Genomic DNA, 25649 nt, shown 5'->3' on the forward strand with positions numbered 1-25649 from the left:
ACATATGACAAATAATCCCTCAGCCGTTTAATGCTACACACAAGCACCTAAAATGGAGATTAAGAAAAGCAAATCTGCATTAGTCAAACTAACAACTAGTTAATTTAATATTTTTATTCCAGATTCATTACTAAATACTCTGCTGCATTCTTTGAAATAATAATTGCTTATCTTCCTCTAATTCTTACTCAGTTAGCAACTCCAAAGTGAGAGCGCCACATAAATTTTAGAAAAACCTACAATTTTTAAAAGCAGATTGTTCAAGAGTCATGTAACCAGTCCTGTTTGAGGTAACACACAGCAGGAAAAACTAGAAGGCTCATCAAGATTATTCCTTAAATCTGCAATTTTAGCAGTTGCATAGTTCCATTTTACTTAGTGATCAACTTTCACATTCAGAAAAGTGTCCTCTGAAACATCCTCACAAACCTCCCTTTTCTTAGTTGCAGATGGGTATGAAAGGGTGAAAAAAAAATCCTGTAGTTACAAAAGATTTGTTGAGTGTAGAGCAAAGATGATGACAAAGATCACTAGTTTTCTTAGAAAGTTTTGGCTTAATAACAGACAGTGCCAAACAAAATAGATATTAAAAAAATACTTTTGTTTTCCCTCGTAAACATCTCTTGCTTACAAGGAGCCACACCAACTTGCATTTAAAATAACACTCTAAATCAAATTTACTAAATACTTTACCATCATTTAGTAATTACAAAATATAAGCCTCCACAGCACTTTAGAAGCAGTGCTCACCTAACTTGGATAAAATTGCAGCTATTTATAGGAGTTATCTGAGAAAATCAAGGTTTAAATTCATAATCTCTTTTAAAAACTAATACGGAAAATAAAGCAGAAGATTTAAGAAAAAAATTTTCAGAGAGTTATGAACAAAGGATTGGAACATAAGAATCTCCTTTTCTTCTCCTATGCAGGATTACTATTCTGTTTCCAAGCCTAATTATGAGGATAGTTTACGAGAGAATTTGTTGGGTTTTGGCATGTAGTATGCTAATTTTTGGCCCATCTAAATTACTACTAAAATCTTTTCAGGTAGTAAACAAGACATACCACTAATTTTCTACCATATTTTTTAATTGCAACTTAAATATACAGTTCTTCATGGCATTTTCTCGTGTTATCCTTTATGCGCTCAAATGTAGGATTTAACATTTCTAGAAAAAGGCTGAAGAAGAAAACTAATTCACTGCCTTTTTCACAGTAAAGCACAGTACATGTTGTTCCCAAGATTCCTTCAAACAACAAAATGGTCTTCCCGCATCTTTTATTTCTTGCGAATAATAGGGCTGAAAAAAGCCCCTTATCTTGTGGCGGGCAGTTAAAAACTGTTGTCACCAGTTCCCATCAGTATAACTGTATCAGCAATCACTGCAACATCCCTCCTCTATTTCACAGTCTGGTACCGAGCAGGATCTAGGAGTAACTAGCAGTAGTAGCTTGTCTATGTATGAGAGTCACACAGTTACTGAGGAGCTCATACAGGCACTCTGCCTCCAATTTGGAAATAAAAATACCATCTGGCACACAATCCTTGAAATTGTATCAACTTCTACAGTAAATGATATACTGTAATTAATACTAAAATCAGTTATTCTGAGTACATCTGTACCTGAGACACATCCTGATTTTAAAGCTATGCATCGCTTGCCTGTATCATTGATTCTGACTTTTCTCATAATTGATTCCTTGGAATAAATTATAAGATGTATTTTGGAATAATCCTTCCAGTTTAAAACAATAATTGTACCTGAGCTAAAGAGGAAACCTTGTCCAGAAAAATCTAGTTGAAGCATACAGGACCTAAATACAACACTATTTTTTATCTGAACCTATTATGAGATCATTTTAATGAAAGCTCAGTAGATTCAATTAAAATCCACTTTCTGGTTGCTAAGCTCCATTATTCTTCTTTAAGAACTGTGAGCAGTTTCTACAGCTTCGCAAAGAGGCCACAATGCCAGCTATAAAGTCAAAATCAGCAGAAGTTGTGGTCAACAGTAGCTATTTGATGGCAACTATTCTACACTTTAATTAGATTTCTGCGCCTACTAAAACACCATTCAACAGATTATTTTTTTTCCCACTTGTTTCAGATAAGAAACATGATTATCAAACCCTTTCATGATCTGCATTAATGGAGATAGCATTAATACCTTTTTAAAAACATAAATTCCTGATAATCTGTATTTCAGTTCATAAAATTGTTAATGATGCTAATTAAATTACTTTTAGGATGCTCCTGTAGTTTTAATATCATTAAATTGCTAGTTTGTTTATCTTTCTGACCTGCTCTAAAACATTGACAATTCACCCTGACAAAAGAAAATTAATAGTCTTGTGTTAGAAAAACAGATTATCTTAGTTATTTACATCTTAATCCACAGCGTAAATGTGTTTGGCAAGTCAATAAGTGAATCAAGTCAATATTTCTGATTTAATGTTTCCCCTAAAGTTTTTGGGTTTGTTTTGTGTGGTTTTTTTTTTAAACACACATTTTCTTCATGATAATCATGATGATGAAGTGATGAGGATGGAACTTGAATTCCTCATAAGGTCAGAGCATCAAACCTACCTGACAAGATTTTCATTGTCTCCAGTCCCTTTGCAGGTAGCACATTCAGTCCTTAAATCCTCCGACTTGGGCTTCTTTTGTAGAACTGACTGTCGTTGTCGTCTTTCTCTGGGAATCCGTTCCTGTCGTAGCAGAAAGCAAAAGAAAGGAATGGGGGGAAGGAGGGAAGGAAAGCAAATATTTTCAATTATAGCACTGAAAGTAACACTTCAGCCCAAAGTTTAATTTTTTTGTGAAACTGTTAAAAAAAAAGAACAAACAAAACACTATATTCCAACCTCAGGTTTTTCTTCTTCAGGCACAAAGCTTCGTTTTCGTCCTCTAGTTCTCTAGAAGAAAATATATTTAAAACTTAATATTAGGTAATGAAATGTTTTTCGCTATTTATCTATTATTCATGACAACAACAAAAACATACTGCAGGAAATAATTTAAAGCATTAACTATAGAACCACTGTGAGACAACTACAATAAGCAGTGTTAGAACAACAGCTTCGGATTCTGGATATAAATCTCCAGAACTAGCCAAAAAGTAAATATAAACATGTTTGTTGACCTCAACATGTGGATTCTCATTCTAAAAAAGACTGCCGCCAGAATTACAAATCTCTTATAGACTTTGCACAAACTTCCCAATACTACAATACATAATTTGAAAATTGTTATGAACAGTATATTACAGTAAATTCCTTGAGCACTTAGAAGTGCTCTACTTGTAAGCCACATGATCAGATTAAAAAAAATCAAAACTAAAAAACTGAATAAAACCAGAAAATAATTCTTATAGCTTTTCAGGAGTAAGCAAGAATTAAAGCTTTCAGACTGAAGCTTAATATAATGCATATATGGCAGTACTCATAAAGCTGTACCATAAAGCAACGTATGACTGGTATAGAACAGGTGGAATGGGTAATACAAAAAGTGGAAATTATTTCAGTATTGCAGTTGGCCAAAAAAATCTAAATACCAACAGTGTGGAGGAAAAGAGGTTTCCATGGATGGTAACAGCAAACACCAAAGGTTTATAAGCAGCTCTAAGTAACTGGATGTAACTCACACGAGTTGAATTTCAGTAACTTAAGTTTTTATCTCTGAAACTGCAGCATAATAACCTACATGCATTAAATAACTGCCACAAGCTCACAGTATCACACTCTCTCCTCCTTGTTTAACATGGAAAGAAAATTAGAAGGGACGCAGAAGGAAATGAAAAACATCAGAGACTACTATTCCACTAACTCACAATGTCTGATACTTTGACACCAATAAAATAAATAACTAAACAAACTTTAAAATGCTTGTTTTCCTGGGAGGAAATCATCACCTTAGGAAGTCATTTGTCATATGATAAAAAAACCACTGCCAACTTTATGATTTCTTAAAACTTTTTTTGAAGCAGCTAGTGTTCACTTCAGAAAAAGACAGTTGAGCAAAAAAATCCTAAGCCAGTTGAGAATCACAAGCAGCCATAAATCCAATTCCAAAGCAGCTTGTAATATCATGTTTCTCCTGTTTGGGCTCCTCTTTGAAGGGGATTTATACTAGTTTTGAATTAAGACAGTTCACTATTTTAAACTGTTTTACACATTTAAATATAGTTATACTGTAATAAACCTGCCACTTCAACACATCTATACCTTTCTTCACATGCAGATTTTGATCTGCGCATGTTAATAACATTTTGTTTGGGACAGGTTTTTTTTGGTTTTAGGCAAGAGTTAACTCCGTAGTAGAAAGACATGTAGTAGAATGGAAAACACTGGTCTATTTTGTGCCTCTCTAATTACCATTGAGATTCTCTTTCACATTTCCCTAAAGACAATTTATAAAAAAAGTAGAACTATTATCTAATTAATACATATCAGTATTTACTATACATTTAATAATGCAGTCATAATTGAGGTATTCTGCCTTCCACAAGCCACACAGTAGATACCTAAGTGTCCCAATCTGGAACAACCGATTTATTACAGGTAACTGAATTATCAATGTAGTATTAGAGGTATTAATGTAACATGGGCTACACATCAACTACACGATAGACAACCCAAGGTCACTGTAAACTAAAACTAGACAAAAAAAAAGTTTGATCAGACATCAGCACATTAACTGCCAATTTTACCACTTTCAATCTCTGGCATTAGTCCTAAGATCACTTAGAAACTTTGACAATTTTGAGCTATGCAGGCCCTGCTGAATGCAGCCGCATCAAGATTAAAAAGAAGTAGGTGTAAAGGTGCATGCCAATACATGCAGTTATGGTCCTCATTCGCCATGTTTAAGCAGCAAGAGACAATAATGCATGCTTTGCACAGAGTAACGCCAACTTGAAAACTGATATATAATTTGGAAACAGAGGTAACAATGAATTTATTTTTTACCCTAAGTTAATAACTATATTTTAAGAAGTGATGAATCATATTTATACTTCAGCAAAATGGAGATACAACATTTATAAATAATTTAGTCATTTTGTCAAGAAAATGTTGGTTGTCATCTGTCTGCTATATAAAGTGTGATGTATATGAGAAGGAATGTCACATTAAATTATACTCGCATTAAGCTTCCATTAGATTCTAAACCTTCATACACACTTGAATCTGTTTGACAATCACTAGAAAACAAACATGAAAATCAACACCTTTGACATACACATTTGTAGGATATTTTATAAGCTTTTAAAGTAATAGAATTTTACTTTAATGTTTTTCCAAACTGATTTCCACGCTTAAACATATTTGCAATGCTAGCTTCTGCTCAGAATCATTATACTGTTGCCAGCCTTTAGAATGGAAAGTAACATCAAATTCACAACTGAAAATTGAATAATCTATGATTTTCAAAAATAGCCTTCCTGTAATTAGGCATTTGCCATTTTACATATGTTTTCACTAAAGTTACCTCACAGGTTCACAGAAAAGAATCAGATAAACCTAGATTACTTTGAAGCAAACAGCAATAAAAATACTGGACAAAGTACTGCATTTGCATTTTTAAAAAGCTTTGAACAATTTCTATCATTAGTGGGCTCAGAATCAGAACATCAGAGATTATAAACATCAAATATTACAGCTGCATATACTTGCCATAAACAACTTAAATTTTAAGATTTCTTAGAAAAGAAAAGCTTAAAGGAACAGTATTATTATATGTGTTCAATGGAAAATACAACTGAGATAAACTTATTCATATTCAGAACTTATTTGGAAACAGAGATGTTAATCCAGTATAAGATGCATATAAAGGCAGTGATTTTTTTTAATCTAAACACTTGGCAATTCAATACTGAAGAGATACCTTCAGTTTAGGACTTTTCTATATCATAAAACAGAGCAGCACAGTTTTGTGACATTTGTCCCTGCATTTCCAAAGTGCTCAAATAAGTCAGGAAAGCAAAAACTCATGTTATCAGCACCCAAGCAAAATGCCCATTAATGCCAGTGCTATCCCAGCAAGTTCTTTTGTTTCACTGCAGAACACAGATATGCTCTAAAATGTCTACCATTTCGAATGGACACCTCAGAACAAAGCACAGCTAGATCTGGATTAGACAGATGCAACCCATACATGACAGCTGCTACAAGATGACACTGACGCTTTAGGAAAAAAATTTAAAAAAGTACTGAACTATGGAATGTGGTTCAGAATATGTAACTATATAATTTTCTATATGTAGAAGTAAAAGGTTTCAGTAAAAAATTATTTCAAATGTTGACATTTAATGACAGCTGATTGGCAAGTCTTTGGTTGTGCCTCATCCTAAATTTCATACTTGCACAACTCTGGAATTCATTCAATGTGCACACAAGTAAGAGGTAAGTGTGTTACGTGCTCAGACACTTCCCTACTATTAACAGGAAGATTCCAGCCACTGAGCTTTAGATCCCACAGCATCAATGGAATCACCATGAAGGAACCTGCACTCTGGTTACTGCACGGGCAACTTAAGATTTCTGTTGGAAAATAAATTATATGCCTATAGCTAAGGGCTGATCCTATATTACCTTAACTACCCAAGAAAATCAAACTTATGCCAAGGTCATAAACAAGACACACATGGCAGATACTACTTTTCATTTCAAGTCTTTCACAATTAGGGCCCTTAAATAATAAAAATAAATAAATACATGCTAAAACCAGCCAAACTGGTCAAATTTGACTTCCTAATACTATGGCATAATATTCCTCCCCTTCTCTAGTGACTTCTTAACCTCACCTTTTCTACTACATTCAAGCCACATCTTGCACCATATCCCCAAGTTCTCCCTATGTTCCCCAACTAAAGTGAGGACACACTGGGACAGGTCCCAAACTACACGTATTCTACACTGGACAGTAAGAGACCAAACACAAAGGATAATTGAGCTCATAACTAAAACCTCTTCCTTACTCAACACTCATCCTTCCCATCCAGCTGCTCTAAAAAAAATACTCAAGAACTTAATTACCTTAGGCATACATACCTATCAAATTTTGCAATACTGAGTCAACAGGTTACTAGAGGCAATGCTCCAAGAATGGCAGGCAACTGCATAACTTATTTTCATTAGAAAACCAAGTTAAAAGCTATTCTTTTTTGAAATAAACAGTCAAAAGACCTAGCTGCTGTGTCACAAAGAACATACCTTACATCGAACAGAAAGATAAAAGTATCTTATTTCATTAGCAATACATCTCAGAGTAATCTGAGCAGGCCAAGAAAGATCAATGAATTAAAATTAAGATGCAAGCATAAAAAGGAAGTATTTTCAAACAAGAATAAAAAAAAATGATGAAAAAGTTAAAAATAATAAAAGACTAAAATAGATTAAATTTTTCCTATGAGTCATTTTTAGCATAACATTTTGAGGCGAAAAAAACCAGCTCTGTATGTCAGCAAAGCAACTTTTTAAAATCTTTTAAATCCCATAATATGATGTTCCTCAGGTAAAGAGACTGATCCATTTGATTCAATGAAATCATCGAGGTGGAAGCAACCTGCCTTTTCCAAGAATATCTTACTAAGGTTTAGCCTTCATAGCAGTCTTAGTGCCCTACCTCAGAAAAGAGTAATGCTCTTGGTAAATGAAACCTAAAGATTAACAATGTTCTTTTGGTCTTTTACTTCAAAGCTTATCGTCTGTGGAAGTTGGAGAAACATCCCACAGTACTAAAGCATACACCATTCTTCTGAGTTATTTCATGAACTTCTGACTTTGCATTCAAAATTTGGGGCAAAAAAAAACTACAAAAGAAAAACAACCCCACAATCTGCCTCTTGCCTCTCCAACGTTTTAAATATTCATACAAAACATTACAAGATTTCCTACAGAGAAACAGCGATGCACATGACATGCAAACAGCTATCAGACCTGAAAAAAAGAGTAGAAAAAACCCCAACATCAGTTTGTCCCTGCCTAATCTGATTTGTAATGATCTAAGCTGACAGTTACTAAAATATTCCACAAAATATAGTATTTTGTAATATATAATGTAAGTAATAAAAAACAGTTAAGAAAATGTTAGCTTGCCCCTAAAAAAAAAAAAAAAGAAATTATGAGAACTAAGGCATACACTTCCATAGGCAAAAGATAAATGAAAAATGGGTTTCTTTCAGCCATGTTTTATGTCACGAAAGCATCGACCTGTGCTGTGCAGCGTTCTACTGTTATGGTGTGGAAACATGAGTATCAGCTTAGGGAATTCAAAGAACTAGGACATAAATGGCTGAAAAACAGAATACTGACATAAGAAATGAATAATGAAGCCATAAATGATACAATATGATGTAGATCAAATGCATGAGTGATTTGGGGTGACATTTTTAGAAAATACATGGAGGAGAAATCAGAGAGGCATGGGGTTAATATGATTCCAATCCATGGAAGGAAGTACTGTACTCAAGACATTTAAAAAAAATCTGTTAGTTAAAAAAAATTGTATAAAATGGAATGAAAATTGTTGAGAGAAAACATGATCAACAATGGGATCAAATTGTCAACCGAAAAGTGGGAGATGAAGAAAGACTGAAGTGGGAGTCTCCATTTCGAACTTGAGAAATGAATGCTTAAATTTCATATTCAAGTTGTGAAGCAACTCAGCAACAACTGGACAACAATATGAAACATACGTAAAATGAAAAAGATTAGATAATGTGTTGACTGTAAGATTTTGAATATTCTCACAAAAAAAAATTCCATATATGAGACAAATGAAAGACATCTGTAAGGGACAAATAAAGCTTAGGATGAATCCTACACTCTTTGAAAGGAAACAGACTGTTTGCACAACAGCAAAGGAAACAAAGCAGGAGAGCAAAGCCACAGAGGAAACAGTTTGTTTGCCATCACTCACAGATGCAACAAGCTGAAATGTTAGTTTCCAAGCATGAAAGCAGAAGGGTGAACAGGACGGAATGGGTGCCCACATGACCCAAAACCACCATGACTGTCACCAAACCACATTGTTATGCCTCTGAAAGACAGATGCTTTAAATCAGTTCATCCAAAGACAGCAATAGAAGGCAGAAGGTTCTCTTGGAGCAGTTTTGCTTTGTCAGCTGGAAGAAAAGGAAAACCAACATGATCCAGAACTCATCAACTGACCAAAAAGGGGGAGGCAATTCCCAAGAGTCACGAGTATATGCTCCTGTTAAGTACTGAGCATTTACTGAAGTGTTCCTGGAGGATACAGATTTATACTGTCAACTATTTCATTTCTTCTTCTGAAGATACAGAGGAGTTTATCAGTATTACAGAGAAATGGAAAAGAATATGAAATACTGAAAGCATCTGTGGTCAGTGGCAATGGTTCAAGTCCACTCCACATAAAGCGAACTAGCATGGTTCTGGATTTGATCTGCTCGGTCACTGTTTTTCAGAAAATCAATGGTGATTTCTGCATGGCAATTTCAAAAAGTTACTTGAGAATGCAAATTTAAACCCAAGAGGGGTTAGAGCACAATGATATTTAACAGAACCTAAGAGATACCCAGTCATTTGAAAAAGCCATATTAATTATGCCAACTATTTCCAACATCACAGGAGAAAGCACTGCTCCCAGTTTCTCCTTTGCTTAATATATTAACTGATTAGAACTTCTTTTAATTGTCTGCAGGTGCATGCAAAGGCAGCAAAGAGGCCCAGCATAGCTGCTTATGCCATCGTATCTGTGTCAATTCAGGGGTTTCTCTACATTAGCGTGCACTGCTTCTGCTAATAGACAGGAAAGATAACACTTATCATGCTGGTGCTTCTATACCTCTTGGATGTCACAGAAACAATACTGTCACACATAGGGCTCTTTTCAGTATGGAGTTTCTGACACCGCTAACAGCACTGGCACCATGAAGTATTACTTCTCTTTGTAAAGGTGAGGACAGGAAAGTCAGTCAGTACTCCAAGTACTCCTGGAGTTTGGGGGCACATGATATCAGTAGGAAGGTGTGCATTTTCGTTTGAGAATTTCATATAAATAATTCAAAATTAGTCACAGATTTCATATTGAAAAATTGATTAAATTACTAAAAACACACCTGACAACTATTGTTATGATGATAATTGCTTTATTGTGTAAAAAGTCTGTAGATGTTGTTTTGTGTTGTAATTATTAGAAGCTCAAATGTAAAGAACTAAAGATGCTTTGATTTCTGTAGTTCTGTAAATCTCCTATGCCTTCTCTGAAATAGCACATATTTGATTTTTGTTTCCCTGACTGACCTGCAGCTACAAGAAATACACAGCAAAGAGGGCCAGCATAGGATTACAATCGTGGTTTAATTCCATTTCCTAACTAAATGCTTCAGTCATTTTCATTTTTATCTTATGTCCCCTTATAGTTGACATACCAATATTAATGATATACTTCTACAGTTTTACCTTGTACCAAACTACAGTTCATTGAAAAGTATCACACATATCAAAAACTTTCTAATGCTAACCCTCTCACTCATACAGCCTTTAACACATACTTGTTAATGAGAGTCTAAAGACAAAAAATAAAATAAATCAGTAAATATCTGAATGCTATGAAATCATTCCAAACAAAAAGGTTGTGGCAAGGAGTCTTTTCATTACTACAGAACAGAAAACAACTCTGATATAGAACATCAGCAGAGCAGAACACTTCAGAAAACAGAATTGGGAAAACTAGTATCAAAAAAAGTAACCCTAATGAAATCATTGTGTTAACTACCATGAGCATGTATAAAGCAAACCACAGCTTTTCAAAAGCCTGAGAAAAAAAATACACAGGTTGAAACTGCACTGATAATATGATCTCTCTGCTGTTAAACACAAACCACGACCATTTTGCTGAGACAGCAGCTTTTAATCCATGATGTCACCCAATCCTTATTCAATGTTACAAACACCCTTTTGCCAATGAAAAGGTTATAATCAAGCCAGTTGGAGAAGATATCCCTTTGACTTGCTCTGTTTTGTTAAAAGGCAGAAAAAAAATATTCTATTAATGCCACCACACAGGCATAAAATTATTTTAAACAAAGGCAAGGACAGCTATATAGACACCAGATGGCACACTCGCTCAACACAGATCAAAGTTAATACCTTAAATGGTACATATCACTACTATTCAAAATGTATCTCTGAAATAATTATTTAATTTTCCAGAAAGCTAGCAGTAATAAAAAAGGAACTGCCAGAAAAAAAGAAACAGCAGTAAATCAAAATATGATTATAAAGAGAAACAAGTCGACCATGAAGCTTAATTACACAGAATTACAATTTCCCCATTTTTTTTTTAGTTTCTGTTCACTTGAGAACTTTTATTTTCTAGAAAAGCAAAATTTTTGCAACATTCCTGCTGTCAACCTATACTGTCACTGAATCTGGCAATTAACTTGAAACTAGTGTTTCTAAGAGTTAAATATACAACAGAATTTCACAACTAGTAGGATTGTTTTCTATCCTTTTTAACACTAATTTCCTCCAAAGCATACACATTTGGAGAACTGAAACAGAAGTAGGAGGCCAAAAATGCCAGAAAAATCAGTCTGCAGTTGCTGCTAAAACAAGTGATTCTCTTCTGGAAAACTAAATTTAAATGCACTTATTTGCAGAAGTGATACATACACTAGTTGCCTTTACTTACAGAGATATCGATTACTTAACACCATTGGAATCCCATTTGGAATATATCCATCTCTTCATGCCTTTACTACATCAAAAACAAGTGATCTTTCATCTACGGGGTTTTTCCTCCAGCTTTCTTAAAACACAAACCAATCAACCAACCAAAACAAACCCCAAACGAAAAAAACCCAAATGCAAAATTCTGATATACTCCAACTGCTTCAAGCGTTGTGGAAGAGCTGCATCAATTTATATTACTTTCCTCCTTTCTAAATTTGATCTCAAGCCAAAAGAGAGAGTCCTATACTGTCAGGTACCCATGGATTTGGCACAGTGATTGACATAGCTTTCATGTTTGTATTGACGTATCAGTCAGCTGAGCTTTTACATTCATTGTTGAAGAAAAAAAAAGTAATTTACAATGTTCTTTATAATGAAAACTTTAAGTTTCAGAAAGCTGAGTAACTCCTGATTATTTTGTTCTAGAGCATTAATGTTCAGGTAACAGCAATTTCTTGAAATTGAAGTTGAAAATGTCAAAACCACTACTACTAGATAGTTGTTTTAAAAGGTCTTCCAGGTACTTATTTAGAAGTCATATTTAAATGAGTTGACCAAGCACTGACAATGTTAATTAAAATGATGACCCATAAGTATAGATAAGTGTTTTAAAATTATTTGCTGTTTTTATGAAGCACTGATACTTGCACTCAAACTGGAATTGATGTTCTGGTTTCCTCCAGTAGCCATCTTTTATTCAAAACTTGTATCTATGACATCACATAATTAAGTTACACAATAGAGGTTTGGAAAGCACTTCGGTGGAAATGCCTCAGTTAAATACAAGATAACAGTCCTGTTTATCTTTTAATATACTTGGTAAGAAAAAAACCCAATCACTCCTCTGCTATCTTTTCCTATTTGGAACAAAAGCAAGAAATAATAATTTATTCTAAATAACAGTATTTATTTGTAAGACAAAAACAGTATACATAACAACTCCCTGTGCTAAAAACAGTTTGTAGATGCTCTGTCAGTATTTTTTATTATTATTTAGACCATAGCCCCTCAGGCAGAGATTTGTTTTCTTCCATGTTGCGAAGAACGAACAGCATAGTGTTGGCTAATAATTCTTTCCCCAAAACACATACTTTTTACTGCTAAATAGAAAAATCACTGTCTGTTCATTTGGATTTTATACAATGTAATTATAGAAAAAGCTATCAGATTTCCAGGTTTTAGATAATAAAAATAAGTTTAGTATCAGAAGACCAGAAGATTTTATTTACATCCCTCAACAAACTATTCAGTTCCCAAAATGCCTTTACAAAAAGCCTTTTTCACCTTTATAACACTGGGTAGATACTTTCTTTCCAATAAAAGGGAACCAAAAATGGGATTTCCACCAAAAAAACCCAAACAACCAAACATACCACCTTTTAACATGCTCACTAAGAGTACCAGGATCTGACAGCATTTGTTGGAGGATGAATACTCAACATCACAAACATTATTTAACTTCAAAGGATATACCAGAACTACAGGAAAAAGTATTCCCTGCCACCTCTTACAGCACACAGCTAGCCCCAGCCGCACAATATTGCTTTAGAAGTTATGCATGTATGTGACTTTTCTGACAAAAACTCCATTACCCCTCCAGACGAGAGGGCAAACAGTAAGGTAAGTTTACACAGGTAAAGCATACTTCATGAAATTTTAAAGAAATTCACTGAAATAAGGGATTTTTTCAAAGGACAGAAGGAGAACACTTATTTTGCAAAAATATGACACCAGAATAACAAACTATTTTAGCAATGACATCTTAGATAAACGATAACCTCTGTGTTGTTGGTCATTCGAGGATAACAAAGCAAGTTGGCAACTTGTTAAAAGCTCTTTTTTTGTAAAGACGAATCATCTCATAAAGGCTCTGAAAAACTGAACATACATAGTTGAGTAGATGAACAGCATTACTCTCTCAACTTACTGCTGTGAAGCACTATCCACATCTCTTTAAAGATTTCTTCCAAATAAACAAACTATTGTACACTTATCTTTCTAATAAAAATATCCCATATGTAAAAATTGTACAGTTCTGAAAAGAACAGTTTTTTAACAAAGATGAAAAAATATTTCTAGACATCTACTGGTTTACTCAGATTAACTAATGATTTCTATTAGCTATTAGCTAATCATTAGCTATTAATTTATCTGAAATTAACTAGCAGCAGAAATAATGATTTGTGAAGCTTATACAACTACAAAATTTGAATTATAAAGTTTACAGATTTTAAATAAAGCTAGTTATGCACTGAAATTCAGAAAATTGTTTAAAAGATCACTAAATATGGCTTGAATTGTACAAGCATAAACAATGAATTAAATTCTGTCCACAAATACAGCCCCTGTACAACAGATTGAGCTATAAAGGCCTAATGTCTTGTCTAATTACATTCATTTATAATTTGTATAGACTCTGAGTCAAGAGCAGAATTCTGGTATACTTAAATTTACCCTTGTGCATTTAGGTGTATTCTCTTACATGGTACTTCTTAAGAAGTTCAAAATCAGAAACGTCTTGTTGTAAACTTTAGTTACATTTTAATGTACAATATGATAAGCGCTTTCTCCAAAACAACATGGTCCAAATGACTGGACTTTCTCCCTGTCCTCTCATTTTCTTTGAAATAGCTGTTCTTGATATAAATATCCTCTGACATATTTGAAAGCTAAGAGATGGAAAGAGTATTCACAAGGTTGTTTTAAAAAGCTTACACAGCATCAGGATGCAAAGTACTGCCCTGACACAGAATTAATGTAGAGAATTGTACAAGGGAGAAGCACTCTCCTGACTCTGAATAACCTGCTTCAGTCTTACTTTTCTCACACTTCCAAATTATAGAAGGAAACTGTGTCTCCGATATCATGTAGAAGCTGTGAACACCAGTGTACTCCAATTGCCACAGGTCTCTGGCCATCACTGTTCTGATGTAAGATTAGACTGAATTAAGATTTGAACAACGTAGTCCCTCGAAGAAAACCTGAGTTGTCATCAAACAGTCTCACCTTCCTCTCAGTGAGCTGGAAAATGAATATTACTCACAGCTCTTCCCAGGCAGTAACTAGTTATGAGCCAAGCTTTTTGCACAAGCAGACTGAAGATAGGAGGAAAAGGCACGTCATTCAAACTAATGTAGAGCATCCCCCTCTAAACCTCTGCTAAGAATATCCTGACTCAGATGTAAGGCTAAGTACTTAAGAGACTTAAGATGAGAAAAACCTGAAAAGAACTGTTAAGTTCATAAAGGAAAAGAAGGAGGAAAAATAGTACAGGTTGCAGAAGGTAAAATTAGATGTCCTTATTATTTTTTGCAATAATGCAAAACAAAAAGAAATTGTAAAGTTACATTTAAAGGAAAAAGCCCACCACTATTTTATTTAAAAAATAATTTAGACCTGGAAAAGAAAATCCACATCATCAATGAATTCAAGTGCTTTGAAGGATTTAAATAAATAAAAAAATAAATAAAATTGCAGGACTTAAGTTCACATCCCTATTTAGATTGGATGAGCAACACTGGTAAAATATGAATACTTCTAAAATGCTCTTTCAGTCTTCATAGTACACCCCAAGCAGCCAGAAATCAGGAAAAAAAATACTACGAATAAGGAAAAAAAAAATTTTTTCATTAAAAGAGGGTATCCTTTATCATCTCTGAAATCAATGTTACCAAACAGGAGCTGCAGGACAAGCTGATTGCAAAATATTAATCCTGAAAGTACAATTTAACATGAAATATTTTTTCATATAGTTAGCATATAGGCTTAATCATATGCATTTGTACAAAATGTCTTAGAGATATCAGCTATTATTGTCATCAGTAACACCTAAAGCAACTTTATCAAAATAAATTAATCAGGGCTTACCCACAATTTCTGTGAACAAAATAAGGAAGAATTAACTATGACAAACCACTACAATGAAATCCAAATGTTTAAGATTCATTCTGTTCTCTTAGGTATGTGGCAAAAAAACTTCTTTCAATTATATCAGTTCAAGATACATTTATGCAAAACAAATGGAAATTCCCTTACGAGCAACAGATACACAATTCAACAGTCTCATAATTACACTTGTTGATTGTAACCGTAGCAAGGCTGATTACACACTGTTAGCCAAGCAGGCTTGCCAATTCCTTCCAAAACAAAACTAGATCAAATAAAACATGCCCAGAGATACAATGTACATGTAGAAGAGAGGACTGTGAAGTAAGTCTATTTTCAAATTGTTAATCTTTTTTCTTAATTTTAAACTATTTTAAAGGATTTGAGCAGGGTGTACGCAAAAAAACAGAGCAAGTATCTAGCCATCATTGTTGAAATGCACCACATGGATGTTCTCTATGTAGTCAGACTCAAGCAAACTTCATATGAGAAGTTGTTCAAAGGTCAGGTTTTTCTCCACTCAAACACACAGACAGCCTCAGATCTAATGAATTAAAAAGTATTCCCTTCCTAAAAAAACCAAATCAAAACATAACAAAAAAGCAACAAAACCTAACACCAACTTTCCTGGGTTCATAGCAAAGGTGAAGGGGAATCCTGTACTGCCAGGAAGTATCTATTAAGTCTTCAGAGGTCTGTTATTTTCATTTTGTTATACAGCTTAAGTGCACCAAGATCGTGAAAGAGTTCAAATGAAGTAATTCAGCCTAGTTCAGATAAAGAAATCCAGCAGGTGTCAAGGGTGTGAACCTTCTCTTCCACAGGTAAGTAGAAGGCAGTAGGAAATAAATAAAATAAAATAATAAAAAACCCCAAACCTGTCAGCTATGGGAAAGCTAAAAGAGTGGAGATAACTTTGACAGAGGAGCCCTGCCCACAGGACAGCAAAGATGCTATCTTGCAAATCTGTATGTTGTAGAAAAGCAGAGAACTGGAGAGAATTGAAAGACAGCCTAAAAATTCAAGCAGAGGAACAAAGTCTTTCTTAGATTGGCAGCAGTAACTCTTCCACAGTACAATGCAGTACTATGCCAACATACTAGTCCGCTAAGTAAATTTAGTCTGTATGTTACATGCCACAATGTGTGTAGACATACTCTAATTCGTGAGGTGCCAAATCACCAATGCAGCACCAGTGTAGCACATCACAGTGTCACAGTGTGAGGGGAACACTTCAGAGCAATCTGACTTCTCTCCATTTAAGCACAGGAGGAGCCAGACAGTTATTACATGGGCATTAGACCAAACCAATCTTGTCTTCCTATGGATTTCTGTACAATGCCTTCTATCACTCTTCTGTCTATTACTATTATGAATGTCTTTTCTGCAAAATTTTTAGTTCTCTTTAGTCCCATAATCATGATTCCCCGCTCCCTAATGCTACGATATTAGATGTAAAAAGAGAAGAGAGAGAAAGAAGTAAAGGGGAGAGAAGATGCAAAGGGTTCAAGTAAGCAGGAACATCAGGTAAGTCTTCTGTGTGAACCACAGCACAACAAGTCAGTTCAACTTACTCAGACAGCTGTAAGAATCTACATGTTCTTACACTGAGGGAAGAAGAGAACTTTCCCTCAATGAGAAAAAGAAAGGAAAACAAATTTCTTTCCTACAGTTTCTCAATTATTCACAAAATTCCCACTCCTAATAGTTTGAGCTAAATTAATAATTTTGCCTTGAGCCATTCTTAAAGTTCTTCTTAGTCACAGACCAGGAAAAGGAAGCCATTACATAAATCAAAGCTGCAGCCCAAACATTCTGAATATTTTTAAATGTAACTAAAGCAAACATTTAAGGTTATATCAGGAAAACACCTGTTTAATCCTATCAGTGTATACTCAGAAGAGTTAAGTATGGTATCTGCTAGCACAAGCATAAAAAGTCTGGAAAGCCCTGTGAGAAAACAAATTGTGTTGCATGAGAGATGAAGTATGTCTAACACTAACATGAGAGTAATTCCTAATACAAAGTAGTATATTGGAAGATGAACCATCAATTTTTATAAATAATTGCTACTCATGTTCAAAGGGTCATGGGAAGACTACTCATTCCCTAAACTGGACCTAAAAGCCCTATACGTACATTTTATAGGTGATGTGACACATCACACATGAAAAACCTTATTTTATGAGCAAGTAGGAGAGCAAAATTGTAAGGATTAGAGCAACCAGAGAAACACAACAGAACACAGTGATTAATAAAGAAGTTCTACTTTCAAATGAAAGAAAGATGCTAAATATTTCATCAATACAGTATGGAAGAGCTTTTGCTTCTCTTCTCTAAAAACTATCCACCAGGAAAGTCTGAGAAAACATACAGGGACTAGTAAGACAAGGAAGCTAAACAAACTAAAATAACAGGGTCTTGTGAGAGTCACAAAATGTGCAGTCAGTAGGTCGCCTGTACATAAGGAAATGATAACAACTTTACAGTTGTAATTGGTAATTTGATATATTTAAATCTTATCATACAAGAACAAAGTGTCTTTACTACTAAGGTGAAGAACAGCTGTAAAGGCTAAATTTAAGTGCAAAGTGAATTTTCCTTTTTTCTGCAATTAACAGAGGACTTTGTGACCCAGGTAAAAGGAAAAGCTTGTACAGGTCTTCAGTTCAGTATCGTGTTTCACAGCTTTCTACTGTAGCAAAAGTATATACTCAAGTACTAAAGCATTAAACAGAGGGAAGGAAATTCATAACGAAAATAGAAGATCAATCAAATGTCCAAAACGTAAGTCATCTTAAACAAAATTATTATGAATATGAGCTGCATAACAACAACTCAATCATCATTTACCGTGTTTCTGATTGGAATTTTCTTCGGTTCTGGAGGCACATCTTGAGGAACAAATTTCACTGGTTCCTTAATTTGCCTCCTTGATCGTTTGGTCCCATCTGGTAAGGTTTCCATGGCGATATCAGCCTCCATGTCACTGCTACCTGCCTGGTCACACTCCGAGCACTGCCTGCAAAGTAGAAGATTTTCTATTTAAAACTGCAGTCACAAAAGCAGAAAAAGAAACATTTTGAAGTGCTTGGGTTTAAAATAAATTCAAAAGTCAAGAAACCGAATGGACACCTAAAGAAGCCCCTCAAAAATATTTTAAGCCACCAAGCAAAAAACAAGCAAGACTTTCTTATTGATGGGTGGTTTGGTGTTTTTTTCTGACAGTATTTAAACTTTGAAAACCAAGATTTTGAAAGTAGGATTTAATCTTCAAGAAAGATGTACTCTATTTAACCATTTATATCCTAGCATAACCCCATTTTTAATGGTGACCACCATCTGTAATCTATTCATGACTGTAACTGCTGCTGCAGTTTAATGTTTACACTGACACGCCACTGAATTCATTCTGAGGAGAGTTCTCTTTAGTGGCAGAGATTTAGAAGAAACGTCTGTTATGAAAATCAATGTTAATATACATTTTCTAAGGGAGTAGGTTTTAAATCTGAAAAAAATAGTTAAGAGACAATTAAAGCTACAGAAGCTGGAGATGTCTAGTAACAAACTCCGAACACTGAGCTGAAAAAAATGCCTGTTGAGTTTTTGAAAATGTACAAAATCACAATCAGAACTTCAAAGTGAACAGAGGCTAAGGTAATGCTATTAACAAGCTCCACAACAGAATTAACAAAAAAAGAATTCACCAAATTTTGTTCTCATTTGCAGAAAATACTCATCTTATGCAAAGTCATAAATGTGGATGTTAACTAAAAATGTTAATGAAAACTTAAAAATTATACCCACTGATAAGAGACAGTTTTTTAATTCTCTCTCACACTACACTTCCAATTCAAAAATCTATAAATCCTTTCAAACAAATTCCACTTCATCACTGGTTTCATATTAAAAACATTCTTTTTATAATTTAAAACCAATAATCAACATTATGTTCTGCTATCAATTGACATTAACAAGGATACACACATTAAAATTATCTAAACGAAGGAACGAATTTGCTTTGGAAGGAGACAAAAACATGCATTTAATTATTTGAAGTTAAACATTAATACACGCTTGTGACAAGAAGGCATACTAGTCCCATATCTAAACAAAAGCACAAAGTCAGGTATGTAATGTTGTGTCTGAGCTGATGTCTTCATATGTACACGTTCAACAGGAATAGCTTTTCTTCAATGAACTTCAGTAAGGGCTATCACAGTATCAACTCCATCAACTTTCCATGTTTTCTAATTCTTTCAAACTAATCCAAACACTATAACCTCAGAGCTCTCCTGGCTATACCAGAAGATAACAGCAGTCATCATGGTCCACTAGACAGACCAGTGGCTACCAAGGCAAAATACAGGGGATCTAATCCTGGATTGGGTAACTGTTATCAGTGTAACCTTGGCTAAGTCAACACCTTTCTCTTTCAATTTTTCCATATGTACAATTAAGATAATTGTGGCTACATTATAATGTTATGAAGAGTAATCATTTCTTATCTCTAAAGCACTTGAGACCACTGGAAATAGGACACATGCGAGTGCTAGAAGTATTTGCTGGTCTAGAAAAGCAAAAGTACTACAGGATAGATTGCAGGAAAGGTAAGAGTCTCTTCTGTCCCTCATGTAGGCATAGAGACTTTATCAGTAGCCAAAACACAAGGAAGTCAGTTTATGCACTTTTTATACTTTGCAAACAGTTTTAAGCCAGCACACAACTGTGCAATACTCTATTCTTCCTCCTCTTTACAAACTTGAGTTTGCTACAGACACAGTACCTGTCAACATTTCTAGGCCTCTTTAGGACACTAAAATATAAAACCAATAAAGAAACATAAGGTATAATAACTTTCACAAAGGGCTTTCAGCAGTTGTATGTTTACATGAATTTGTGTGCACAAACATACACAAATATGTATACAAATGCACTTAAGTAAATAAACAAAAGCACACAGACCAAACTGCTATTACTGTAAGATTTTATGAAGAAAGACTCTCCAATGATGTAACAGGAAAGAGAAGACTTAGTGGTAACAACATTCCCTTGAAATTTTGTGTGTCTGCTTAGCTAAAGGTTACTTTGTGTTCTTTACTTTTATGTGGTGCCTTGTCTTCAAGTTGTCCAACTCAAAACTCTAAGGAGATTTTCTGTTTGGCAAGAAGCATCAGAGAGCACAGCCCTCCATAATACTGCAGCATCAGTCATGTCATTAATTTATGTAATGGAAAGCACAATCAAAAGTACTTACTATGATCTGCTTATGCAGCTGTAAGCAATAGCTATGAAAATGCTCAAAAATACTGCAATGAGCATTTCTTAGAAAAAGTTTATTTTCCCCATTATTGTGGTAAAAATATGTACTATGTATAAATTAAAAAATAATCATTCTACAACTAAAGAGCTGCACTAAAAAAATCGAAGATTTTGTAAGACAAAAATAGTAGCATGATTTTACAGCAACATTTGGAGTTGGGAACCCAGTCTCTTAGATCTACGACCTGGCACCTATGATTTAAATCATTCCCATTCTTTAGCTCTGCACTGCTAAACGGGAAGGACATTGTTTTTCTGCCACATAAGCTCAGACGGTTGTACAGAAACTAACTGTGGAGATCAGTAAAGTACTTTAATTTCATTAGGGCCCTATTTAAATATAAATAAATGAAGTATTTTAACTTTGATGTTAGTGAGGAAGACAAGAAACACCTCCATCAGCAGATGAGGTACTGTATACAAGTTCCTGAAATTCCATTTTTATGATCAGCTTGCTCTGAAACAGGGGTGCAAGCGTCAAAGCAATCAAAATTAGAAAAAAGCTAGACGTACAAAAAGACAGCTGCAAAACCATAGTATGTGTGTGAGGGGTGTGAATAATAGAACAAAACTTCACAAATACACTGAAGGTGAGGGAAAAAGGAAAGTTATAAACATGAACTTACAAGCAACCTCTTGATTTACTGGAATAGCCTCTACTATCACAGGCAACCACATCTTATCAACCCTATTACAAAACAGTCAAGCTTCAACTATAAAGTAGTTTGGCTGTGAGCTCCCATAGGGCCCACAGAAAAGCTATTACAGACACACACTCCTCTGACTTGGAAACAATCTCCTAACCTTCAGCTCCTATTATGGTTTATTTCAAAATGGTTCTTGAATTTAAAGAACTCTCTTCCCATTCTCCTGTTTAATCCAAATACGTTCATAGAAAGCAGCCATATAACTCCTCTTCCTTTTGGCTACGCTAAAGTCACACTCATTTAATTTCACCTCTTCAAGGACAATCAGTGAATAGAGAACCTACCACAACAGGTCACCTTTCCAAGTGTTCCAACGATCTTCGACTAGCTCTAAATTAGCACGCATTGCCATGCAGCACAAACAAATTAACAAGAGAAATGGTGCCAAAGAGTCAACTTCTGTACATAGGTTTTGTTTTGCTTTTGGGCTGGACTTGCCTAAGTTAGACTCACAGAGAAAAATCAGTAATAGGCAATAATATGTCTACTACTAAAAATTACTCAAAATGTTTGATCCATCAAGAAAGCTCAGTGAAGATTTGGAACCTTTTCATCATACAGAAAGTCTCTGATTAAGCACTAACAACCTACAGAAGAAAAAAGTTGCATGGTTTTGTTGTGTTTTCAATGTGAGTTGGTACAAGAACCAAAGGTACCAGAGATACCTTACCATCTCACAAAGCAAATGGATATTCTCAACTCACTAGCAAAAGACAAGAACAGCAAATGAAAAGGAACGCACATTATTAATTTTCAAAAATTATTAATGGCCCAGGCTAACACCGAAACTGTTTCTGTGTAACTGCACGATGCAAATGTTTCTGCGTTGCCTGGTAGTGAATAGATTTCTTAGCATGGGCAGCTTCAAAAAACATATGAACTTATAACGAGGCTTTGCTTTCAGGCTTTAGTAAGCACTCAAAGACCAAAGAGTGTTTCTGTTTATGAAGTTTTAGAAACCGATAACATCAGGCCTTTAACTTAGAAATTTACAAAGTGAAAAAGTGAACATCTATATCACTGAGAAAACAAGGAGGGGAGGGATAGTTTGGAGATGGGGTGGTTTTTTTTGGTGAAGTGGCAATGAAAACCATAGAGAAAACCCTGTTACTTCCCCCCAAAATTAGTGCAAACAATGACATTATGATACTTCCTTATGCTGCAACAGTATACATGAACCAAAAATAGTTTGACAAAGAGCTTCAAAGAGCATCTTTCAGCCAGTAAAGGTACTGAAAATTCGCTATTTTCAACGACCCAAACATTGTTCAATTAGGACAAGTGACAAATACATAAAAATATATGTTATATGTAATATTATATCGCACTCACACTTAAATCAGTTAATAATTTTAAATTATTATCCAACGATTAAGGATGAAAAAAACAATCAAGTTGTGCTGGATCAGTACTGAATGAGTGGGGTCAGGAATATGAATGAACGTCCAGATACGGAATGAGTGTTCAGAGGACATAGGATCAGGAACTCCACAGCTCATTCTGTCCTGTGGCCAATACTCCCCACAGCAGAGTTAGCACTAAAATAACTTGGTCTTCCAGAACAAAAATAAAAACCATCAAGCCTAATATGATCATTAGTCCTTGTTTGGTTCATCTCCATCCCCAGCATTTCATAAGCTACCGGAAGTTATCACTGTTTTTCAGCAATCTCATTTCAATAGAAAGAGCTAGTCCCTGTTGGTAGCTGCCAAGTATTTTCTTAATGAAAATGTCAATATTTTACAATCAGATTTTGATTCATTGTATTGTCTGTCAACACTTGTCCATTGCTTTTATATCAGTTCAGATCATTCTCCACCAGGAAAATACATAGTTCCCAGTCCATCCAGAATGGGCAGGAGCAAAAAAGCACACAAGTTAGAGTGACAAGACTGAATTTTGTGGTAACTTCTGAATCAAAAGAATATTCCAGTGTTTAATCAACAGGATTTCTAAGAAACTGAAAATTTCCAAATGTTCAAATAAAAGTATGCCACAGCATTTTACTCTATGGTTAGAATTGCTGGTCTACTTTGAAAGCAGCACATCAAAAGAGATAGAAATTAATGCTTTCATGTTATATTACATAAAATAGCTGCTAAGCTCTTCCTCTCAAAATAAATCTATTTGAAATGAGGACAGGCTTTGAACTCACTATGTTACAATTTCTTTCTAAAATATTCAAAATGTAAAAATGTTACCTTGGAGAAAACTGTCAGGCCTCTGAACAGGGGAAACTCTTAGTGTTAAGTGCTTGAAACCAGTTTCTAATAAGCTGTGAGACACTGGCACTCACCAGGTCTAAACTCTTACTACGATTTCACTAAGACTAAAATCATTACCTCCTTTTAATGTTTAGCAAAATTGAGATAATTAATTATAATTTGTGCTTTCTTTAACAAAATTAGCTTTTAAATATAAAAAAGGGTTTTTTTCTTACTATTACATGTAATAGTGGATTTGGTTGAACAATTTCAAAAATCCTTTTTTGTATATCGTGATTTAAATTTCTATTACATACTGAGCATGAAGCGGACAAAAAGTATAACTATTAACTAATCTACATAGCATCACACACATAAGCTGAATCATTTGGCATCATCAAACAGTATAAAATAAGAAGCATATGGAATAAACTCATGCTAAACTACTCGATGTTTAAATAAATTTGTATTGATGAAGTATATGACTAATCATCAAACCTTTTGCAAGGGCTCAAGTTAGCAATTATGAGTAAATGATTAGCAGGGATAATGGAATAGAAAGTAAAATTAGGAAACAATTATTTTAAACTGTTTCCTGCTTACTATTTTAAAAGAAGAGTAAAGTCAACATTTTTAACCACTTTAAAGTCTATTCAACCTCCCTCATGTTTCAAGGAATTTCCCACTATACCCATTTTCTTACTTTATCTTTTTGTATAAGTTCTCATTATATCCTATACAAATATCTGAATAGTACATGGCCCCTATATAAAAAAAAAAAAAAGAAATGCACTTTTCTTCATACCTTAATCAAAAGATTAAAATTGCATTCAAAACAGCGGGTGGGGGGGGGAACCTGCTGAACTCAAACTTAAGATTAAGGGTCCATTCCATATGCCCTCTACTGATCTTGAAAAGAATACATAAAGGCATGTCCAATGATGAAAAGAATGCAATCAATACAGCTCAATTTGTCTGCTATAATCTCACACTCTAGAATATGCCTTAGCTAATTAGAAGTAAAAGCTAAATTTGTGATGAGATATAATTGAACCATGAAATTCACAACAAAGATAAGTTATAGCTTTGAAATAAAAGCTTTTACTACCTAACCTGAACTATTCTGCCTTTAACAACTACTGAGAATTGTAGTCTTACATCTTTTGCACTGATGGCTTTTAGTGAGCCTTTTCAACTTGGTTAAAGAGCAGAAAAAAAAATCAAGAACCTCCTGTGCAAATGCAGAAGCTACCAAAAAATAAAAAAATATATAAAAAAAATAAAAGCTTCCATGTAACATAACTACTTGGTAACTTCGACCAAAGAGCTCAGAATGCCCTTGAAATAATGGAAAGTCCAAAATCACAGACTACATTAAATAATTAAAGGAAAATTAAGTTCAGAAAAATATTAGCGATGGCGAAAACCTTTCTGAGATTTTCAGCTTTTAAAGGAAATCTCTATTAATTTACTAACTAAATTTACTGGGGAAAATCCAGGTTTTGTCATGTTAAGATATATTTTTAAAAAAAGAGACCTCCCATTTCATGTACTGGCCATCTTGCTCTGCACACAGTCATCAAAACTACCCAAGAAGATGACTTAAGTAAATGTTTTATGGAAGCTTTAAAAAATAATAAAAAAAAAATAATTAAAAAAAGAGACATATGAAGAAAAACAGAAACTAGGTTTTCTTGATTAAAATAGTTTTACTGTATTTTTAGAAGGAATTCTTATACAATTCTGATTTGGTACCCTAATGTTCAGACAAGGTGATGATGATTCCTGGAGATGCTGTACACTAACTTCTTGC

The 25649-nt window shown here is 34.3% G+C and overlaps 1 protein-coding gene across 1 annotated transcript in view; it reads right to left on the reverse strand.

The window, feature by feature from the left end:
• PHF14 (PHD finger protein 14) overlaps positions 1 to 25649 on the reverse strand; it is a 168737-nt gene that overhangs the window by 93978 nt on the left and 49110 nt on the right. Inside the window, exons 14-16 of the mRNA XM_054817113.1 lie at positions 18457 to 18625; positions 2866 to 2916; positions 2588 to 2709 (exon numbers count right to left, since the gene is read on the reverse strand). Coding sequence (XP_054673088.1) covers positions 2588 to 2709; positions 2866 to 2916; positions 18457 to 18625 — 342 coding nt within the window. The remainder of the gene's footprint in view (positions 1 to 2587; positions 2710 to 2865; positions 2917 to 18456; positions 18626 to 25649) is intronic.

Source organism: Grus americana, chromosome 2 (genome assembly GCF_028858705.1).
Source record: "Grus americana isolate bGruAme1 chromosome 2, bGruAme1.mat, whole genome shotgun sequence".
Taxonomy (NCBI): domain Eukaryota; kingdom Metazoa; phylum Chordata; class Aves; order Gruiformes; family Gruidae; genus Grus; species Grus americana.